Source organism: Talpa occidentalis, unplaced genomic scaffold (assembly GCF_014898055.3).
Source record: "Talpa occidentalis isolate TD23 unplaced genomic scaffold, MPIMG_talOcc4v2.1 talOcc4.5, whole genome shotgun sequence".
NCBI classification, from domain to species: domain Eukaryota; kingdom Metazoa; phylum Chordata; class Mammalia; order Eulipotyphla; family Talpidae; genus Talpa; species Talpa occidentalis.
The window spans coordinates 130,434,030-130,451,080 of NW_023604861.1; the positions used below are offsets into that span (position 1 = coordinate 130,434,030).

Sequence of the window (17,051 nt, forward strand, 5' to 3'; positions counted from 1 at the left end):
GGCTGGGCCCGGGCCGAGGGCGGGCTGAAGACGCGTCGTTCGGGCTCGGCGACGGGGGCAGAGCTGCCGGCGCGGGCGCTGCGTGAGAGCCTTTGTCAGGGCGCGGGCCGGAGACGAGGCCCTCGAGATCCCCGATGGTGTCCATGACTTTCAAGCGGAGCCGCAGCGACCGGTTCTACAGCACCCGGTGCTGCGGCTGCTGCCATGTCCGCACCGGGACGATCATCCTGGGGACCTGGTACATGGTGAGGCGGCGGCGGGCGGCCGCGCGGGGGCGGGCGGCGGGGCCTCGGGCGGGGAGTGTTCGCGGGGAGGGGGTGGGGCTGCGAACGGGGGTGGGGTGGGGTGGGGTGGGAGGAGCAGGGAGCCTCTTTTTAGGGCGCCGGGACTTTGCGGGGGGCGGCTGCCCCGTGGGGGGTGGGGAGGGGAGGGGGGAGGGGAGGGGAGGGGAGGGGAGGGGGGAGGGGGTGTCCCTTGGCGAGAACTGCTGGGGAGCCGCAGACTGGGGGGGCGGGGTGTTGGGCGAGCTGGGGGTGAGGAGGCTTCCGGGCTCGCCCGGGGACCTCTGGAAATTGTGGGGTGTCGGATGTCCCTGCCCCCCGCCCCGCCCCCCCGCCCCAGCGCGCCCGGGAATCTCTCCCCACGAGACCTCGGGCCGGGCGAGCGCCGCCCGGCTGGCGTCGGGTCCTGCCGGGGGGAAGCGAAAGCTCCGCCTGGAACGTGCCTGTCCGGGCCCCCGAGTCTCCGGGCCCCGAGTCCCCCCGTCACAATGTGCCCGCGGCGCGCGGGGAGCGGTGGTGGCGGGGCCTGCGCTCGTCGGAGGCGCCCGGGAGCCGGGCTGGGCCGGCCCCGCTGACACCGCGTGTCGGGCCGCCGGTCCTTGGGAGCCCGCCGTGGAGAGGCCGGTCCGGTCCGGCCCGGTCCGGTCCTGCCCGCGGTCCCGCGTGTCCGGCGCCCCCCGCCAGCCTGACTTGTTGCTGACGGGCGCGCCCCGAGTTAATCTCTCGACTGGCGGCCGCCGCCCCCCGCGTCCGTGCGCCGCGACGCCGACCGGGACTCGCACGCGAATCTGGAGCTGCAGGGACCGCCCGCCTGGACCCGGCCGTTCGCACTGGGCGCTTTTAGTTTTTGTGGTGGCCGGGTGGGGGTTGTGGCGAGGGTGATAACCCTGCAGCTTCTCGAACTTAAGTGAGCTGCCAAAAAAAGCAAAACAGGAAAGGCTTTATCACGTTCTTTTTGCCTGTGGTTGTCGCTGCTTCCCCGCCCGGTGTCTTGAAGCCATCGCCACTTGGACTCGCACCAGATGAGAGGCCTCCCGGTTAGGCAGGCGAAAGAAAAAAAAAAAGAATGCACGCGTTTATTTGCTTGTTTCTACATATATTTTAATATTTTCTTTACTTTTATATTCAGCAACAAATATGAGCGTGTTCTGGTTCAGTGATAGCCTTTTCCCCTCAAAAGTCGCCTCTCCTTTGTAGTTCAACTGACTTGTAATACTGGACATGAGTTAATAGCAGCATTGTATCTTGAACTTGCTTTTATTCTCCATTTTGCGAGGGTCTGGGTCTTTAATTTCTTTTGTTTGTCCTTAGTGTGCTGCCTTTTATTTCCTTCTTAAATGAGTAATTCAGAATTTTAGGGCTCCCAAGCCTCTTACTCAACCCTGTCTCCCTTATTTCTAGGTGATTTTCCTCCTGCTTAACTGAATGAGTCCAACAGTCTGGGACTTTGCCTACAAATTTAATCTTCCTGTTTCTTCTCAGGGCCTTCCTTTCCATGCACAGAACAAAGGATTTCTAACTCCTCCTTAAAAGAAAATAACCACCATCCCCGTTCCAACCATCTGAATGTAATTGGCTGTATTTCTTTCCAGTCTTTGCTGCAGCATTGGTTTAGCTCATAAACATGAAAGGAATAGCAGGGAAGAGTGGGAGTTAGAAACAATGAAACTCAAACTGCAGAAAGAAAAACTTTAATAAGGGTGTTTATTCTTCCAAAATAGAGATGAGTTTAAATCTGCTTCCCTCTGGAATGGAAGCACTTGATGTGGAAACATTTCTCAGATCCCGCTTCTTTCATGCTTTAGTTTCACAATTTTTAAAAGATGCCATCGCTGTTCTTACTGTACATGAACTTTTCTGGTTAGTAGAACATTTTAAGTTGCATGAGTCATTTAATCTGTCTTACATAAAGAGATTATTGCTCACACAATGTAAAAGGCTTTGGTGGATATACAAAAAGAATAAATCACAGGGATGATGTCATTTGCTCTCTCTATTCCTGTTACCTGTCACATAGAGGCTCTTCGAAGTTTCCTGTGAATATGGCACCTGCCCTTAAGATAATTATCATCTTCCAAAGAACCTTGGAGCACAAGTAAAGAAATGAAAGGGGCAGAGGGTGATCGGTAATAACAGATCATATCAGTGGTAACAGATTCTAATCAGATTTAGGAGTGGAAAAGACTTTCATTGATTCAGTGTCCCTGGTGAGACTGTCAGAAGTAGCTGCACCATAGAAATGTAAAGGCACAGCCAGAAAGACCTGGCCCGTTGAGAAGCCAAGACCACCTAGACAGAAGTGTCACAGGACGCTTCTAAACAAAAAGTTCTTGCTTAGACTGCATTTTGTTTCCAGAAGTTTCTTTACTAAGAGTGGAAAAATATGGGAGTGAAGCAATATGGGAGTGAAGTAAAATGTCACTGTTCCCCCTCCCCTCCAACTACCTTGTCAAGATCATCTCCTCTGACCCAAGCAGGGGAATATTTATGATTCTCTTTAATTTGCCTCTGAGGCACCTGCTGGTGGCGCAGCCCTTCCTCCTGCAGGAGCTGCACTCTGCGGTGACTTTGTAACTGATGCAGTGTCGTTTTCTAGCAACTCTTTCTGCTGGGCTAGTGTTTCGATGATTGTGTATTAACTGCCTGCCAGTTTTGTTGCCTGGTATTAAATAATGCAGCTGGAAGGCAAAGAAACCAGAGCAAGGTATAAGCACCAGCCCTGAAGAGTGTTGGCATTTGCCATTTTAGATTTGTGAGTAGCATGCCAGCTTCAATACCTGGTGAAACAATATGAAATATCAGAATGAACTTCACTTTAAACTCGAGCATTCTTAAAATTGTTTTCTTTATCTTAAAGAATTTAAAGACATGATTCTAAACAACGGTTTCTTTCATGGTGTAAATTCAGATGTTTATTGAGTGATTGAAAATGGGCTTAAAAGTCTTTTGCAAGAGGTGTGCTCCATTTTTTTTAATATTTTATATAATTCTTACATCATTTTTCATCTTTGCACAATGTATGCATTTTCATTATGGTTATATTCCCCACACAATTGCAAACCCCCCCCCCCATTTTGACTCTAGTCATTCCTCTCCCTTCCCCTCCCCCCCAGTGTGTCTCTGGTTTATAGTTGCTTGTTGTTTTTGATTTTTACTTTGTATTGATTAGTCTTTTTCCTGGTCTCTCAAGTTTTCTAAACTACTTCATGGTTAAGAATAAATGATGAGTATCTCTCATCTTGGAAAGATTTAGTATATGGCTTTATTCTTTTTACCAGTGTCTCATCCCTCAACAGTGTGAAGCTAGGTGGCTGGAAGAAGAGCGCAAGCAGGTTTCCTCCTGCTGTCTTGATTCCTGCCTGTCCTCACTCCTGAGTCCTTTAAATAAATATAGGTTGTTTTTATTTCGCAGTTAGTGTCTCTCTTCAGATATATTGTTTTGTACCTTTGCATTTGCTAGTCCTTCTTCCCTGAAATTTTCTCACCCATGTCATGTTTTAGAATTTTTTTTATTAAGAAAAACATCAAATATACAAAAGTAGTGCAGGAGGATAAAGATCTCCCGTTTACTATCACCATGAACAACTTTTTTTGCCAGTTCCAGTTAACTTTTTAATTATTTGCGCAAATGTTTGGTGAAACTTGCCTTGTTTCCTTCTTATCATTTGCAAGTTCCCCCATGTCTACTACGTCTGCGTGGCAGGCGGAGAAGGAGGGCAGAGCAGGACTCTGACTTCTGCTGGCCCTTCCCCTCTCTTTAGTGCCAGGCCCCTCTTGCTCATCTTCCATCTGACCTTCAGATTATAGCCTGCCCATGTGACCCATGTTCGACCTACTGAATATAAAAGGAAACTTTTGTGCACGTTCAGGGCCCAGGTCTTTCAAGGGAGAGCTCTCTCCTGTCTGGTGCCCACTAGTGTGATAATAAAACCTGTGCCACTTGACCTTGCAGTGCCGTTTGGTCCTTTCTAGTCTGGCAAAATAGTTTTCTGTAACACCCAGCTTGAGGGATCTGGTTTTTCCTCTGTGTACCTGGAATCCTCTCTATGTACCTCTTGTGTGTCCTACTGCGCTCTGCTCACTGTCAGCTGATAAGCTGTTATCTTTCCTCCCTGCAACAGGATGTTCTTGAGGGAAGAAGGGGAGGAGAAAAGAAGTATTTAATCCAGTGTTGCTTATTGATGGGAATATTTGCAGTGTGCATAAAGTGTCTCCAGAAAAAAATAGTTGGAATAACATAGTGGTCAACAACAACAACAAGAAACACACAATTTAACAGAAATGTTAAAGATTGTCCATTTGATCTTTATCTCATGACTTTCTTTCCTGACTTCCGTGCTGTCTGTTGGGTCTTTCCCTCCCTTCTCCCTCCCTCTCCCCTCCCTTTCTCTGGAGACCCTTATCTGGATGCCTTGAAGCAAACACATTGTTTTAATTATAGTCCAGTAGATACTGGTTGGTAAAAAAAAAAGTTGTGGGAAAATGAAAGAATGATGATGATTTAAAAACAAAACCAGAAAAAAACCAGCCCCCAAAGAATCTTAAGAGATGGGTGTGGCCATGAAATAAGAAAGCACTTAAAAATTGCTCTCCGAGGGCTGAGTGTTTGCTTTAATGGATCTGATAGTAAAATCTGGCATATCTTTTTGTGAAAGACAAAAGCAGGGCAAAGATGCATATTGTTTAACTGTCTAAACTTACAGTACAACTGCCCGAGAGTGGTGTGTTCATTGCCCATACTGTTATTACCGTCTTTGCTGCATTTTATACCTCTCCATGTTAGTAGGGGTAGAAGTTAATCATTTTATTAACATTTTTGGTAATTTTCTTTCCCGAACACAGTAAAAGGAAAAAAACAACTATGAATCAGGAATAAATGCTCTGTCATTGCTTGCGTGTAGTTGTTATTTTCAGAGAAATTTTATATTGCAAAATTATAAAGTTAATTTTCTGTGTTTTTTGCAAATTGTTACATGGAACTTAAGAATAATAAGTATAATCAAAAATAGCACAAGGCTTTTAATGAGTGTAGGAGAGGTGCTCAGTGATGTATCCTTTAGGGTCACGGGGATGGCTATCTCAGATTAATACTTTAGAATGTAAGTTTGCTTTAGAATGAAAAAATGGTGACCTAGTAGAATAAAATGTGTTACCAAGTGACCAACAGGTACCCAGGTGCCCCAGCCTTTTAAGGGGTGCATGCTCTAAAAGAGATTCGGCCTTCGGCAAGCACAAATGCAAAGGAAGCCAACTCTGTGGTGAAGTTTTTTTGTTTTTAACATTTATTTATTTTTATACAAGAACCGGGGTACAGGCCAGATGCACAGGAGGGTGAGAGGATTCACCAGAGACAGAGTGGGGAACAGAACAGGCAGACTGACGAAATACACTGCTGAGGGGAGCAGCAGGCACGACAGGAGAGGTCTGTCACGCCATGTGGGACCCTCGCTGGGTGGGCCGGATCGAAGCGGCGCTGCAGAGGCTGCCGGGCAGCTTCACAGCAAGGCGCTCAACTGCCCTCTGTGGTAAAATTTTAGTAAAATTAGTGTGCATAAGGAGACAAGAAAGGATTTCCCAGTAAAACTCTCAAAATTACCCATCCCTTATGGGCAAATGCTAAGCCACAGAGGGGTGGCCTGAAGTGGGGCTGCTAAGAACCCAAAACTTGCTCATCTAAGGTACCTCTGGCAAAGAACCCCAAGAAAGGGGTTAGACACGTCTGAGAGAGCTGGGACAGGAGAGACCCAGAATTCAAAATAGACCACATCAAGATGGTGACTGCCGTGGTCTCTGCCACAGACCGGGGGCAGCCTCCCACACGCCTCTCACCCGTGTGTCTCTTCCAGATAGCGCTTCCAAGTGTCTCTGCAAGTCTCTCCGCATCTCCTCCCAGCAGTACCAGAGTGCAGGCTGGAGCTAGGAAAGCAAGAGAGAACACACCTGTGTTCAGGTTATAAGCCAAGCACGGCCGCTGACCCCCACCCTAGTTCCCAGCTCCCCATTCCGGAAGTCAAGCTCAGGGCATGCTGGGAGCTGTAATTCTTGGCCCTTGAGGTCTCTTCAGTGTGGAGATGGGGGTAGAATCTATAAAAACGTCAAAGTGTGGATTGTTCTCTAACAAAAAACTCATTGAAAATTTGAAAACTTGTTTGAACTTTTAATGAAGTGGCACTAAAATTTGTTTTACTGTTTCTTGATTCTTTTGACCTGTGATTGATTTTGTTCAGTATTCAGGGCTGTAACTCAGAGTGAAATGAAATTTAACTATCACTAATCTAGAAGACAATAGTGGATGAGTCTGTGACTCATTCATGAAAGAAAAGAGATTTTTTTAATCCTACATGTCATAAAAAACATAAGGGAAATTCAGCCTCCGAGAGATTCTGGTGTGTCAGTTCCTTCATGCAGCAGCAGGTGAGCTGCGTGTGTCCCTGGACACATCACTGCCTTTCTTGCCTTGCGGAGCTCTTAACTGTGACCATTGTGAAGAGCAGTTTGCTAGATTGAGCTCAGACTGATTTCCACACAAAGAATGTATCATGTTTCCGTGAACATGTTCAGTTGTTCAACAGTTCACCTAGTTGTATTAGTTCATGTTCATATACTACATACACTGGCCAAACCCCAGTGCAGTAAAAATAGACCCCCCAAAAACCAAAACCAAACCTCAGCCCTGCAGCTAGGGAATCACCTTCCAAGTATGATGTCTCTTGTATGTAAGATCTCTCAAAAAATGAAGGATAAGTATCCTGCCTTTTGAGCAATACAAAGACAAGGCGTGTTACCGATTGTGTATGTTTGGAGAGTAAAGTATAAACATTTCTATAGCCTTAGACAGGGTTTCTTTTGGAACGGTTTCAAAACAGGAGTTACTTAGGAATGGTCACTAGTAATGTAGTGCTAAAATGCAAGATACCTTAGAATTAGATTTGTATCAATAAAGTTATTTCGTTTGTTGAACCTTAGTTTCCCCATCTGTGAATGGGCTTTAGTAATACAAGGTTGGTGTGAGAAAGAAGTGAAGACACACGCATGCACGCTGTGCACGCCTATTTTCTTGGTATATTCTTAATGTGTGCTTTGATTCTGAATTTGATCCTTTGACATTTTATCTAATCTAATTATCTAATAAGATTCTGTTAATCTTAGAGAGGAAATGCTTTCAGCCAGTAAGCTGGCTGAAAATAAGTAAACTTATTTATCGTTCAGGGTGGATAGGAGAACTAGATTTATTTAAATACTATTGGTGAGGCTGTAATAGCCCCTAAAAATATCAATATTCAGATTTTCACAAAGGGGAGGAGAACTTCAGAAAAAAAGAAGTCTGACATCAATCCTAGGGGATACTCTGCACATCGTCCAACATTAGCAGGTTTGTTTGGGGACACTTCCAGGAAGGCGTGACTCCTGAGATACTAGAGGGAGTCAGCATAAGCCATTTCCTTTTCGAATGGAATTCCAACCCTAGTGAACTAGAAAAATCACCAGGTGTTGTTTGAATGAGATTTCAGCAAGGTGTGTGACAGTCTCAAGCTGTGCCCTTCCCCCAACCTCCTCCTCCCCAACTAACCAAATAAAGACTTAAAGGTTGCTGATGAGAGCACTTCCTCTGACCCGCTGGATTTTCAGTCCAGTTCCCCTTTGCTCCAGTGACTGGGGTGGAGATGCTCATACAACACTGGCCTTATTTTCAAGCGCCGGAAGCTGAGAGAGGGGGCGGTGTCTGACTCTAGATCAAGACAGTCTTGACGCAGGCAGGCGGGTAATAAGGGGAGAGTAGATTGCAGATATGTACGGGTTTGTGCTTAGGCCTCGGAAGCCAACTGTACAGTACAGGTGGTAGTTAGCAGGATTCAGTGTAAAAGCAAATTAGGGCTTTAGGGAGTTACTCTCATGTTACATTGGAAACTGTCCTGAAGCCAATGCAGTTTCAGGCGGTATTAATTGAAATTGTTAGCTAGGATATGAGAACTGAAATCCTGTTGTGTTTTTTTTTTAACCTGGCTGATCTTACCTCATTTTTAAATTACATTATACAAACGGGAGCGTTTGTATAAAGGAAAGCAAAGAAGAAATGGTAAGATAACTGAAAAATATGCTAGTTGGAGAAATGACAAGTATATGAATGTTTATTTTAGAAAAGAGTATTTGGAGACACACGAGTGAGCTGTCCGTAGGGGATAAAAGGAGCACTTCTTCAGAAAGGGGAGCAGATTATCTCACAGGTAGAATTAAGGACCAGTGGGCGAAAGTTAAGTGACTAACAGGTATCTTGGAGAGTCTTATAAGCCATTGAGTCTATCTCAAGAGAAAATAGTTCTCTGTCATTGGCCATGAGATGCCCCGAGGGGGTTTCAGGCTTTGCTGATGAGTCATTATAGATTTACTTGATGAATTAACGTATAGGGTGAACTGTAGCTTCTTCACACCTAGCCATTGTTGGTATAGGGATGAATGTAACTCTGAACATGAGCAGTTTATAATGATTTTTAAATGTGCTGTTTGATTCTGTTGATATTAAGACAGGATCAGTCACATACCTTTGGAACAGTTACTTTTAGTTTGTAATTAATAAAATACTTATTTTTCAGCGACTCTTACATGGAGGAATGTTGCATTGTTCTGTCTCGTGTCATCTCCTATTTTTTGTCTTCGTTATTTCAAGTAAAACTTTCAAATATGGGAGGGCATCTAAAGATTTTGCGGGTGACTGTTTCCTGATTAATGATTAATATAATTGATAAACTGTTATCTTTCACAGGTGGTAAACCTATTGATGGCAATTTTGCTGACTGTGGAGGTAACTCATCCAAACTCAATGCCAGCTGTCAACATTCAGTATGAAGTTATTGGTAATTACTATTCATCCGAGAGAATGGCTGGTATGTTTTCAGTTTAAAATATCTCCTGCTAATTATACACACAGCACATACACATACTTGCTGTTTAGAGGAGGCTTGGTTAAGTTACGGATAACTCGTTCTATTTGACTGAGGCAGAAAAGTGTTTTTGTGGGTTTTTCAGCGATAATCACTGAGTATTAATCACAATTTACAGCCAGAAAGTGTAATGAACTATTAGAAACTATTTGAGAAATATGTCTTATGTATCCAGGCTCTTAGAAAGAAGAAATTCTATAAAGACTGTAAGCCTTTGAGGGGGTAGCTCACAAGTGTAGGAGAGGGTGGGAGATTTGCTCATGGAACAGGTACTTACAGTAAAATATAAAACATGAATTATTTGAGTATTTGGTGATATCTTTTGTTCAGGTTCACAACTCTAAGTGTATTTCTGATGTTTAGGTGAGGAAAGACCTGCCGTTGGAGTTAAAAACCAGAGTAGGACATTAATTCATGGGCTTTACCTTTTTAAACCTATTTATTCCCAGATAATATTTTATTATATACCTTTCTCTAAAATACAGCTGCAAAAAAATTCTAGTCAAGATTTTATGTTAGAAATCTAATCTTTGAACAGAAAGTTATACTTGAGACTTTTCAGTGCAAACCTCTACATGTTGATTTTTTTTAATTTTACTTCAGAGAAATGATTCCAGTTCACATGTATATATTAATATTATAAAACCTTAATTATTGTATTTTTATTAGCTTTATTACCAAGTTTTGAACTTCATTACATGTATGACTTTCTCTGATCCATTTATGCGTGTGTGTGTGTATGTAGGTTTATATATATATTTTTCGGTGTCATTTTCCATGGGACTGGCTTCTGTTTCTAGGATCAAAGATTTATAACCTTGTGCTATGCAATGTAGTGTGAAAATTGTGTTATTCACACAGTGTTTTTCAAATGAGTACTTTCAAAAATGAGTTTCCTGATTATCTTTTCAGATATAGTATAATCCTTTAATTTTGCTGTCAACTAAAGAAATACCAAGAGCATAGTAGAAACATCTCTTATGACCTTTGTTTTTTTCTAAGTAGTCTTTTTATTAAAAAACCAAAATAGAAAAGTAAATACAGCATTAACTTCTAATGGCCATTTTTGATATTTACAAAATTTCAGGCTGTAGAATTGTATTGTACGCAGCTAGTGTCAGCATTTTCCTGTGTTGTGTACTTCTCTTAAAATGGAGGTTTAGCGCGAGCTGCATGGTGATTTCGGTTCTTCTGTCCTGGACACGGCAGCTCTTGGCTGGGCTGCAGGGATGGAGCCTTGGGTTCATTTCCAGTTGCATGAGTGTGGTGGTGCTCTCCCTAGGAGCACATGGATTCATGATTATGTTTTTCTTGATTATAATTTTATCAAGGCCCTTGTTCTTGAAGGAATGTAAAAATGCATAGTTCTTGGTCACCTGGTAGTTTGTTTCTTTGGAAGTTGAAACTGATTTTGCCACAGACCCAGCGTTATAGTCACAAATTAATTTCTGATCACTGACCAGATGACCACGTTTAAATAATGAGGTTGGTGCTTAGTTAATTTAATACGCTAAACAGGATATGGTACTCAGTACATATGAACTAGCTTTTGCAACATAATTAGCTGCTTATCAAATATGAAGTTCACCTTACTTCTTGTCACCTTGGGATTGAGTAAACACTTGGGGCCCCCTAGAGGAGGTTCCTGGCATGGTAGTGGGTGTGAGCCTCAGGTTCTACCTGGGCATCTAGCACTCGTATTTTTTTTGTTTGCTTTATTAATTCATAATTGCTGGGATATCTGTTGTCCCGGGCATCATGTATTTCCCACCACCACCCTTTTTCTTTACTGTTTTGCTATATGTTGCAGTGGAAAGTCTTGAACTTTTTGTTAGTATTTTAGTACTTCTTAAGAATCAAAAAAAAGTACTTTTTAAAATTTCGCTTAACAGATCCTTGAAAGGTAATTTTTTGAATTATGAATTTTGCTCTCAAGTTTGATAGTACTTAACCTGTTAAACTTCATGTGTTGTTTATATCTGACTTCTTCCCTGTAAGGGCCATTTTATGTGCAGCAGTAGGCAAGTCCTTTAAATCCTTAACATTTACCTGCCCTGTCTCCTCTAGGCAAATTTAAAAAAGGGTGTTCTTTTTTCAGGGAAAATACTGCTGGTGTTTGTACTGGCAGATGACGAGGCGACGCATGACATTTGTCGTTATGATGTGCAAATAAATAATTCTATCCAGTGTTGCAAGTACTGCAGTGGAAGAAGCAGCAATTCACTTTGCCTGTAGAATCAGGAAGACTCCAGCACATCACCTGGAGGTCAAGGTTGTGCATTCATGTCCTCACCAACATCCAACAATAACAGTTCTGCAACTATTCTAACCATTCATCAGTAGTCGTGCCCATCATCCTCGTAGTAATTACATTTTGGTTATGTGCTTAGAAATCCAGCAAGTGTGGTTTAATATTAGTGAGATTACTTAGGTGTTTTGTTAGGAAATTAGTGACCATGGACAAATGCAGAGAAGGAACAACCTGACAGAAGAACACAGACCTGTGCGCAGCCAGCGTGAAGGACTGCGGAGCAAAGAGCGATTGTTCCCGCTGGCTGGATGCTGGGTGGGGAGAGGACATGAGTGCACAGCCTTGCCCTCCAGGTGATGTGCTAGTCTTCCTGATTGTAAAGGCAAAGTGAGTTGTTTCTTCTTCCATTGTAGTACTTGCCACACTGGATTAGAGTGATCTATTTGCACATCTTAAGACCCTCAGATTGAGCAGAGATCTCTCTCCCAGTGGAGTGCCTGGTTCCCAAAGAAGTATCAATGAGTGGAACTTGAACAAACAAAATGGAGCTCTGAATTCTTGATGATGAGACAGATATTTTTACCCTCTTAATTTTAGATTTCTTTTTGTAGTCAGTCTTGCTTGAAAATACACAGACATGTGAAAAAATACACAGACATGTAAAGATATATTTTGTTTTTTGTAATATAAGTAGCTTCACTGGATTTTTGTTTCTTTCTTTTTTTTTTTTTTTTTTAGATAATGCCTGTGTTCTTTTTGCCGTCTCTGTTCTTATGTTTATAATCAGTTCCATGATGGTATATGGAGCAATTTCCGTAAGTATCCTCCCTTGGCTTTTGCTTAGACTCTGATCTTTCCTGAGTGTATTTGGTAATGTCACACATGTGGTGATGTGATTGTTACTTGTTTTTCTTCAGTATCAAGTGGGTTGGCTGATTCCATTCTTCTGTTACCGGCTTTTTGACTTCGTTCTTAGTTGCCTGGTTGCTATCAGTTCTTTCACTTACTTGCCAAGAATCAAGGAATATCTGGATCAATTAGTAAGTATATATGCTAATTTAACTTTTTTCCACTTTAACTAAAATTATTAAATGGAAATTATGAGTCAGCTTTAGGTACTATTTTATTTTAACCTGTTCTATTTATTAAAGTGATAATACTCTTAATTACCAATACTAGAAAACAGTAAGATGAAAATAGAGTGTCCTCCAACCATACCATTTGGATTATCCATATTTAAAAGTCCCCAAAGATGGAGCTCATAGAATTTAAGGAATACTTGAATTTTTATACTTGAGTATGCTAAAGGTTTAATAATTTGACTGTTTGGCACTTGTCAAAGTATTAGCTCTTTGTCTTTGCAGGTATCCATAATAAATATGTGCGTGTTACTGTAACCTTCGCTGTGTCCTAGTTTGGGGAGTCAAGACAGGAAGATGTCACTGTGACAATGAACTAGTGCTGTCACATGGTGGCAGTAAATGAGGAGCTTAGGTTGATGCTGGAGAGGCAGAGAACACTCTGGGCTGAAATAAGGTCTGGAAAGAGGGGTGGGTCCAGATAACAGAGTTCATTCCTTTTTTTTTTTTTTTTTTTTAAGATATATTTATTTATCTGCGCCACGGGGAGGCCTGAGACCAATTTATTTTCAGAAAAAAATTATATTCCTCATGTACAACTAATGGGCCACAGGACTTAAACTCAGTGATGCAGGTGTAAGTCTGGGGTCTTGTACCCAAAAGACAGTGTTTTTCCAGATACTGGATGTATTAGAAAATAGTGGAAAGTAACACAAAAATGAGCTCAATTTAGATTCTTAAGAGTATTATAGGTATTCAAACATATTTTAAGTGATTGGTAGCGTGCATTAATAATGAGGCTTAAAAGCACTTTGAGTTAAATTTTCTGTAAGGGTTTTACTGAATATCAGTTCTCTTATCTTTGTGTTACTCAGATGGTTTCTGGGTTATCACAAAGTGCAAGTTCCGTGACTGAATTTTAATCGTGTTTGTTCAGTTCATAAACTTTATTTTTTAGTGCAGTTTTATGTTCTCAGCAAAATTGAACAGGGAATTTAGAGTTCATGCACATACACCCATACACACACATAGACACATACTGTCCCCCACTGTGCACATCCCCCACCACTGTGGTACATTTGTTACAGTTGACGAACCTTCATTGACACGCCACAATCACCCAAAGTCCATAGTCCAGTGTTGTACAGTCTCTGTGTTTGGACAGCTGCCTGAAGCCGTGTCTCCGGCACTGTAGTATCCCACAGAATAGTCTCATTGCACTACCAGCCCTCTCTACTCTGCCTGTTCATCCTCCCCCCTTTTTATCTTTATAGCCTGATTTTCCCTACAAAGATGACCTCCTGTCATTGGACTCCAGCTGTCTCCTCTTCATCGTCCTTGTGTTCTTTGCCTTATTCATCATCTTTAAGGTGAGTTTGTTGACTGAATATTTGCATGGGAGCCAGACTATTACCGTGTACATCTATACCTTTTTCTTGCATTATCTCCCTCAGTTCACAGTAGTGTTTATTCTGACAGAGCACGAAAGTCCTCCCTCTTGTGGCCAGGGAATAGTTGGATATTAGGACCTTTCCTAAGTGTGAGAAACATTTTTTGGGAAGTGATTGGGTTGAAAATCTGTTCAAAGTCTCAAAGTTCAGAAACAGAACTTCTGCAGCATGATGGCCTACAGGCCTGAATTGAAGAGCCACCTGTGGTTTTCTGTAAAATGCTGATAATAAAACGTGTGGCATGAAAAGGACAGCAAGTAGGGCCAGAGCCTGCCCCGTGCTACTCTCAGTGCATGGCACTCCCTGCTCCATGGAGAAAATGTGGGAGGAGGATATAAATCACCCTGATTATCCAGCAGGCAGGCAGTCTGTTGAGTTTCTTGCATTGTGAGTTTCGTTTGTATTCTTTCAGGCTTATCTAATCAACTGCGTTTGGAATTGCTATAAATACATCAACAACAGAAATGTGCCTGAGATTGCTGTGTACCCTGCCTTTGAAGCACCTCCACAGGTAAACAACCTTTAGTATGGTGACACTTCACTAGCTTTTATTTTCCCAAAAGAAGAACCTGGATCTTTCTTCATTGCCATTACTGATTTGGGAGCATGAAGAGCTTAAATCCCCAAGATTAGAATGCTGGCTATGTGGGCTACTCATCCGGTCCAGCCTTGCTGTTAGGTGTGATTCAACAAAGGGTCTCCAAGAGTATTGCATTTTCTGAGATCAGACAGAATAGCAGTGTGAGCCATGCCGGGCTAATGGCTTCTGGAGCTTCTAGGATGGGGAGCAGGAGGTGGGGTGCCATCAGTTGAAGCTTGTGTTGCTTTTAAAAAACATGATCCAAAGGAAAAGCCGATCTTTCTGTGGGGAAATGCATGAAGTGGGCTCCGGGAGTCTGCTGGGGAGCTTTGCCTGTCAGGGCCCTCGCTGCTGTATTGTCTGCTTAGGTTTGCAATCTGTTGTATGCGTGTGGCCCATACAGGGCCAGCCTCTTGCACTTGAAGTCCCTTAGGTTAGAATGCCACTCCACACCTTAGAGGCCCCTTTACCCTAGAGGACATGTTTGAAGTACCTGAATCTTTAGCTACAGACTGATGAAATTCAGAACCCAGCATCTTATTGGAGACTTCTTTTAGCGTGGCTCAGGGCGGCCCTTAACCTAACCCCAGGTGTAATTAGTCGGCCCTGGAACTTTATCAGTGAGTTGGAATGAGAGGAGAGTAGTGGCATCTACTGCCCATGAAGGCGTCCTTGTAATCTCAGACACAGTCTGGAAGCAAAATTCTGCCCGTGCCCCTTCTTCATCCACCCACTCGTCCATTCTGGCAGTGTCGGGCAGAGTCTCACCTGCACGTGACGGTCTCAGTTACTGGTCATCCCTACTGTCAGGAACTACTTAGCTCACAGTTTCTCCAGCTTTCCTCTGTAGGTTTGTACATCGGCTCTGAAAGCTGCCTCATTCCAGATAGGCTTTCAAAGGAGAATTAAGTTTGCTATGTATTTTTTTCTATCTGCAGTATGTCTTGCCAACCTATGAAATGGCGGTGAAGATGCCTGAGAAAGAACCGCCGCCTCCCTACATCCCTGCTTGAAGAGAGTCTGCCTTCGTCAATAAACCCTATACCAGCTTTTTGTCTTGTTTATTTTACAGAATGCTGCAATACAGGGCTCTTCAAACTTGTTTGATATAAAATACATTTTACTTTGTTTAAGCATTTATTTTCAAACACTAACAGGCTTTTTGGATACCTATAAATAGGGGTTTTTGTTAAGTCTATTACATTTTAGTAGTTTTTGAAGACAATCTAGGTTAAGAGCAAAGTGCCATTGTTTGCCTTTAATGGGGGGGGGCGGGATGGGGATGTTCGCCACACAATTTCTTTTTTAACTTTGCACTTTCTTTACAAAATAAGAGTTTGCATTTTGGTTATTTGCTACCCTGGATACTTTCAGGAAGAATGGATTAAATATTCAGGGCGAGTGAGTTGGATATAAGATCTGAGCTTTTCAGCTGTGAAAGTGGGACACTAATGTTTTAACTGACTGTGGAAGATGATGACTGCATGTTTCTAATTTGTATGTGTTTCCATCTTTGTTATAAGATGCTTTAATAAATCTCTTAAGTATTTACTGTTGTCGTTTTTTTTTAAGCACCTGTCAGCCTTTTTGGGAAGATAATACCTAACATTTTCCATTACAATAAACTCAGACCGCCAGGGTCTTTTTATTTTTTTTGTACTTTGAGAACACAATGAGACTTTTAATTGGAAAACATTTCTTTAATCCAGTGACTCAAATATTATTTAAAGTTACAATGAAGATAATACTTAAATCACAGGTCAGAAAGTGCTCTACTATTGACGGTTAGATAGAAAAATTGCGTAATTGGTATAGCAAGCTATGTTTGTATGCTGAGATCATTTAGTTAGGTAGTGAGTTCATCAAGAACATTGAGATTAAAATACATCGATTTAGCTTTCCCAAGGGGAAGTGAGGAGAAAGCAGAAGCCAACTGCAGTTTATAGACCCCACAGCTAGAATTCGCTCCTGAAGAGATTCTGCTTATGACTCAGCCTAGCCCACAGGCCCTCCTGCGTGTTGTTCCTTCCCTGGGGTGGGCATGATGGGAGAGGATGCAGACCTTATACTTCAGAGAAGAGTCATGATGCGTTAATCCCAATTACTCATTAAGGGTCATTTTTTCTGTACAAGTTAATCTCATGTGACAGTACAATGTCCTAGTAAGTATGTTACAACCGTATCTCAAGTAGTTAGTATTTCCCCACTCTGAGTGCTACAGAAAAACTGTAGTAACAGTATATTTGACTGCAAAATTCAGACAGGTAACATTGGGAGATAAATGTTTAAATATTTGGCTCCTTTTTTAAATATAAAATAAGGAACTAGTTTACCTTGAGTAGCTCAGAGACTTCACCATTCTGACTGCTGAATGTGACTCTTCCCACAGAAATGTCTCGTGAGGTACCTGTGCCCTCAATCACAGCCCTGCTGCCTTTTGAACGTCAGTTTTGAGTTTTATCATTCAACC

At 42.5% G+C, this 17,051-nt stretch overlaps 1 protein-coding gene across 1 annotated transcript; it reads left to right on the plus strand.

Moving 5' to 3' along the window:
- The first annotated feature begins 16 nt into the window (after positions 1–16).
- LAPTM4A (lysosomal protein transmembrane 4 alpha) lies at positions 17–16,123 on the plus strand. The gene is made up of 7 exons (XM_037528467.2): positions 17–245; positions 9,043–9,163; positions 12,210–12,286; positions 12,389–12,511; positions 13,825–13,920; positions 14,414–14,512; positions 15,520–16,123. Exons 1-7 carry the CDS (start codon positions 135–137, stop codon positions 15,592–15,594), a joined length of 702 nt encoding a protein of 233 aa, XP_037384364.1. The 5' UTR covers positions 17–134; the 3' UTR covers positions 15,595–16,123.
- The last annotated feature ends 928 nt before the right edge of the window (positions 16,124–17,051 follow it).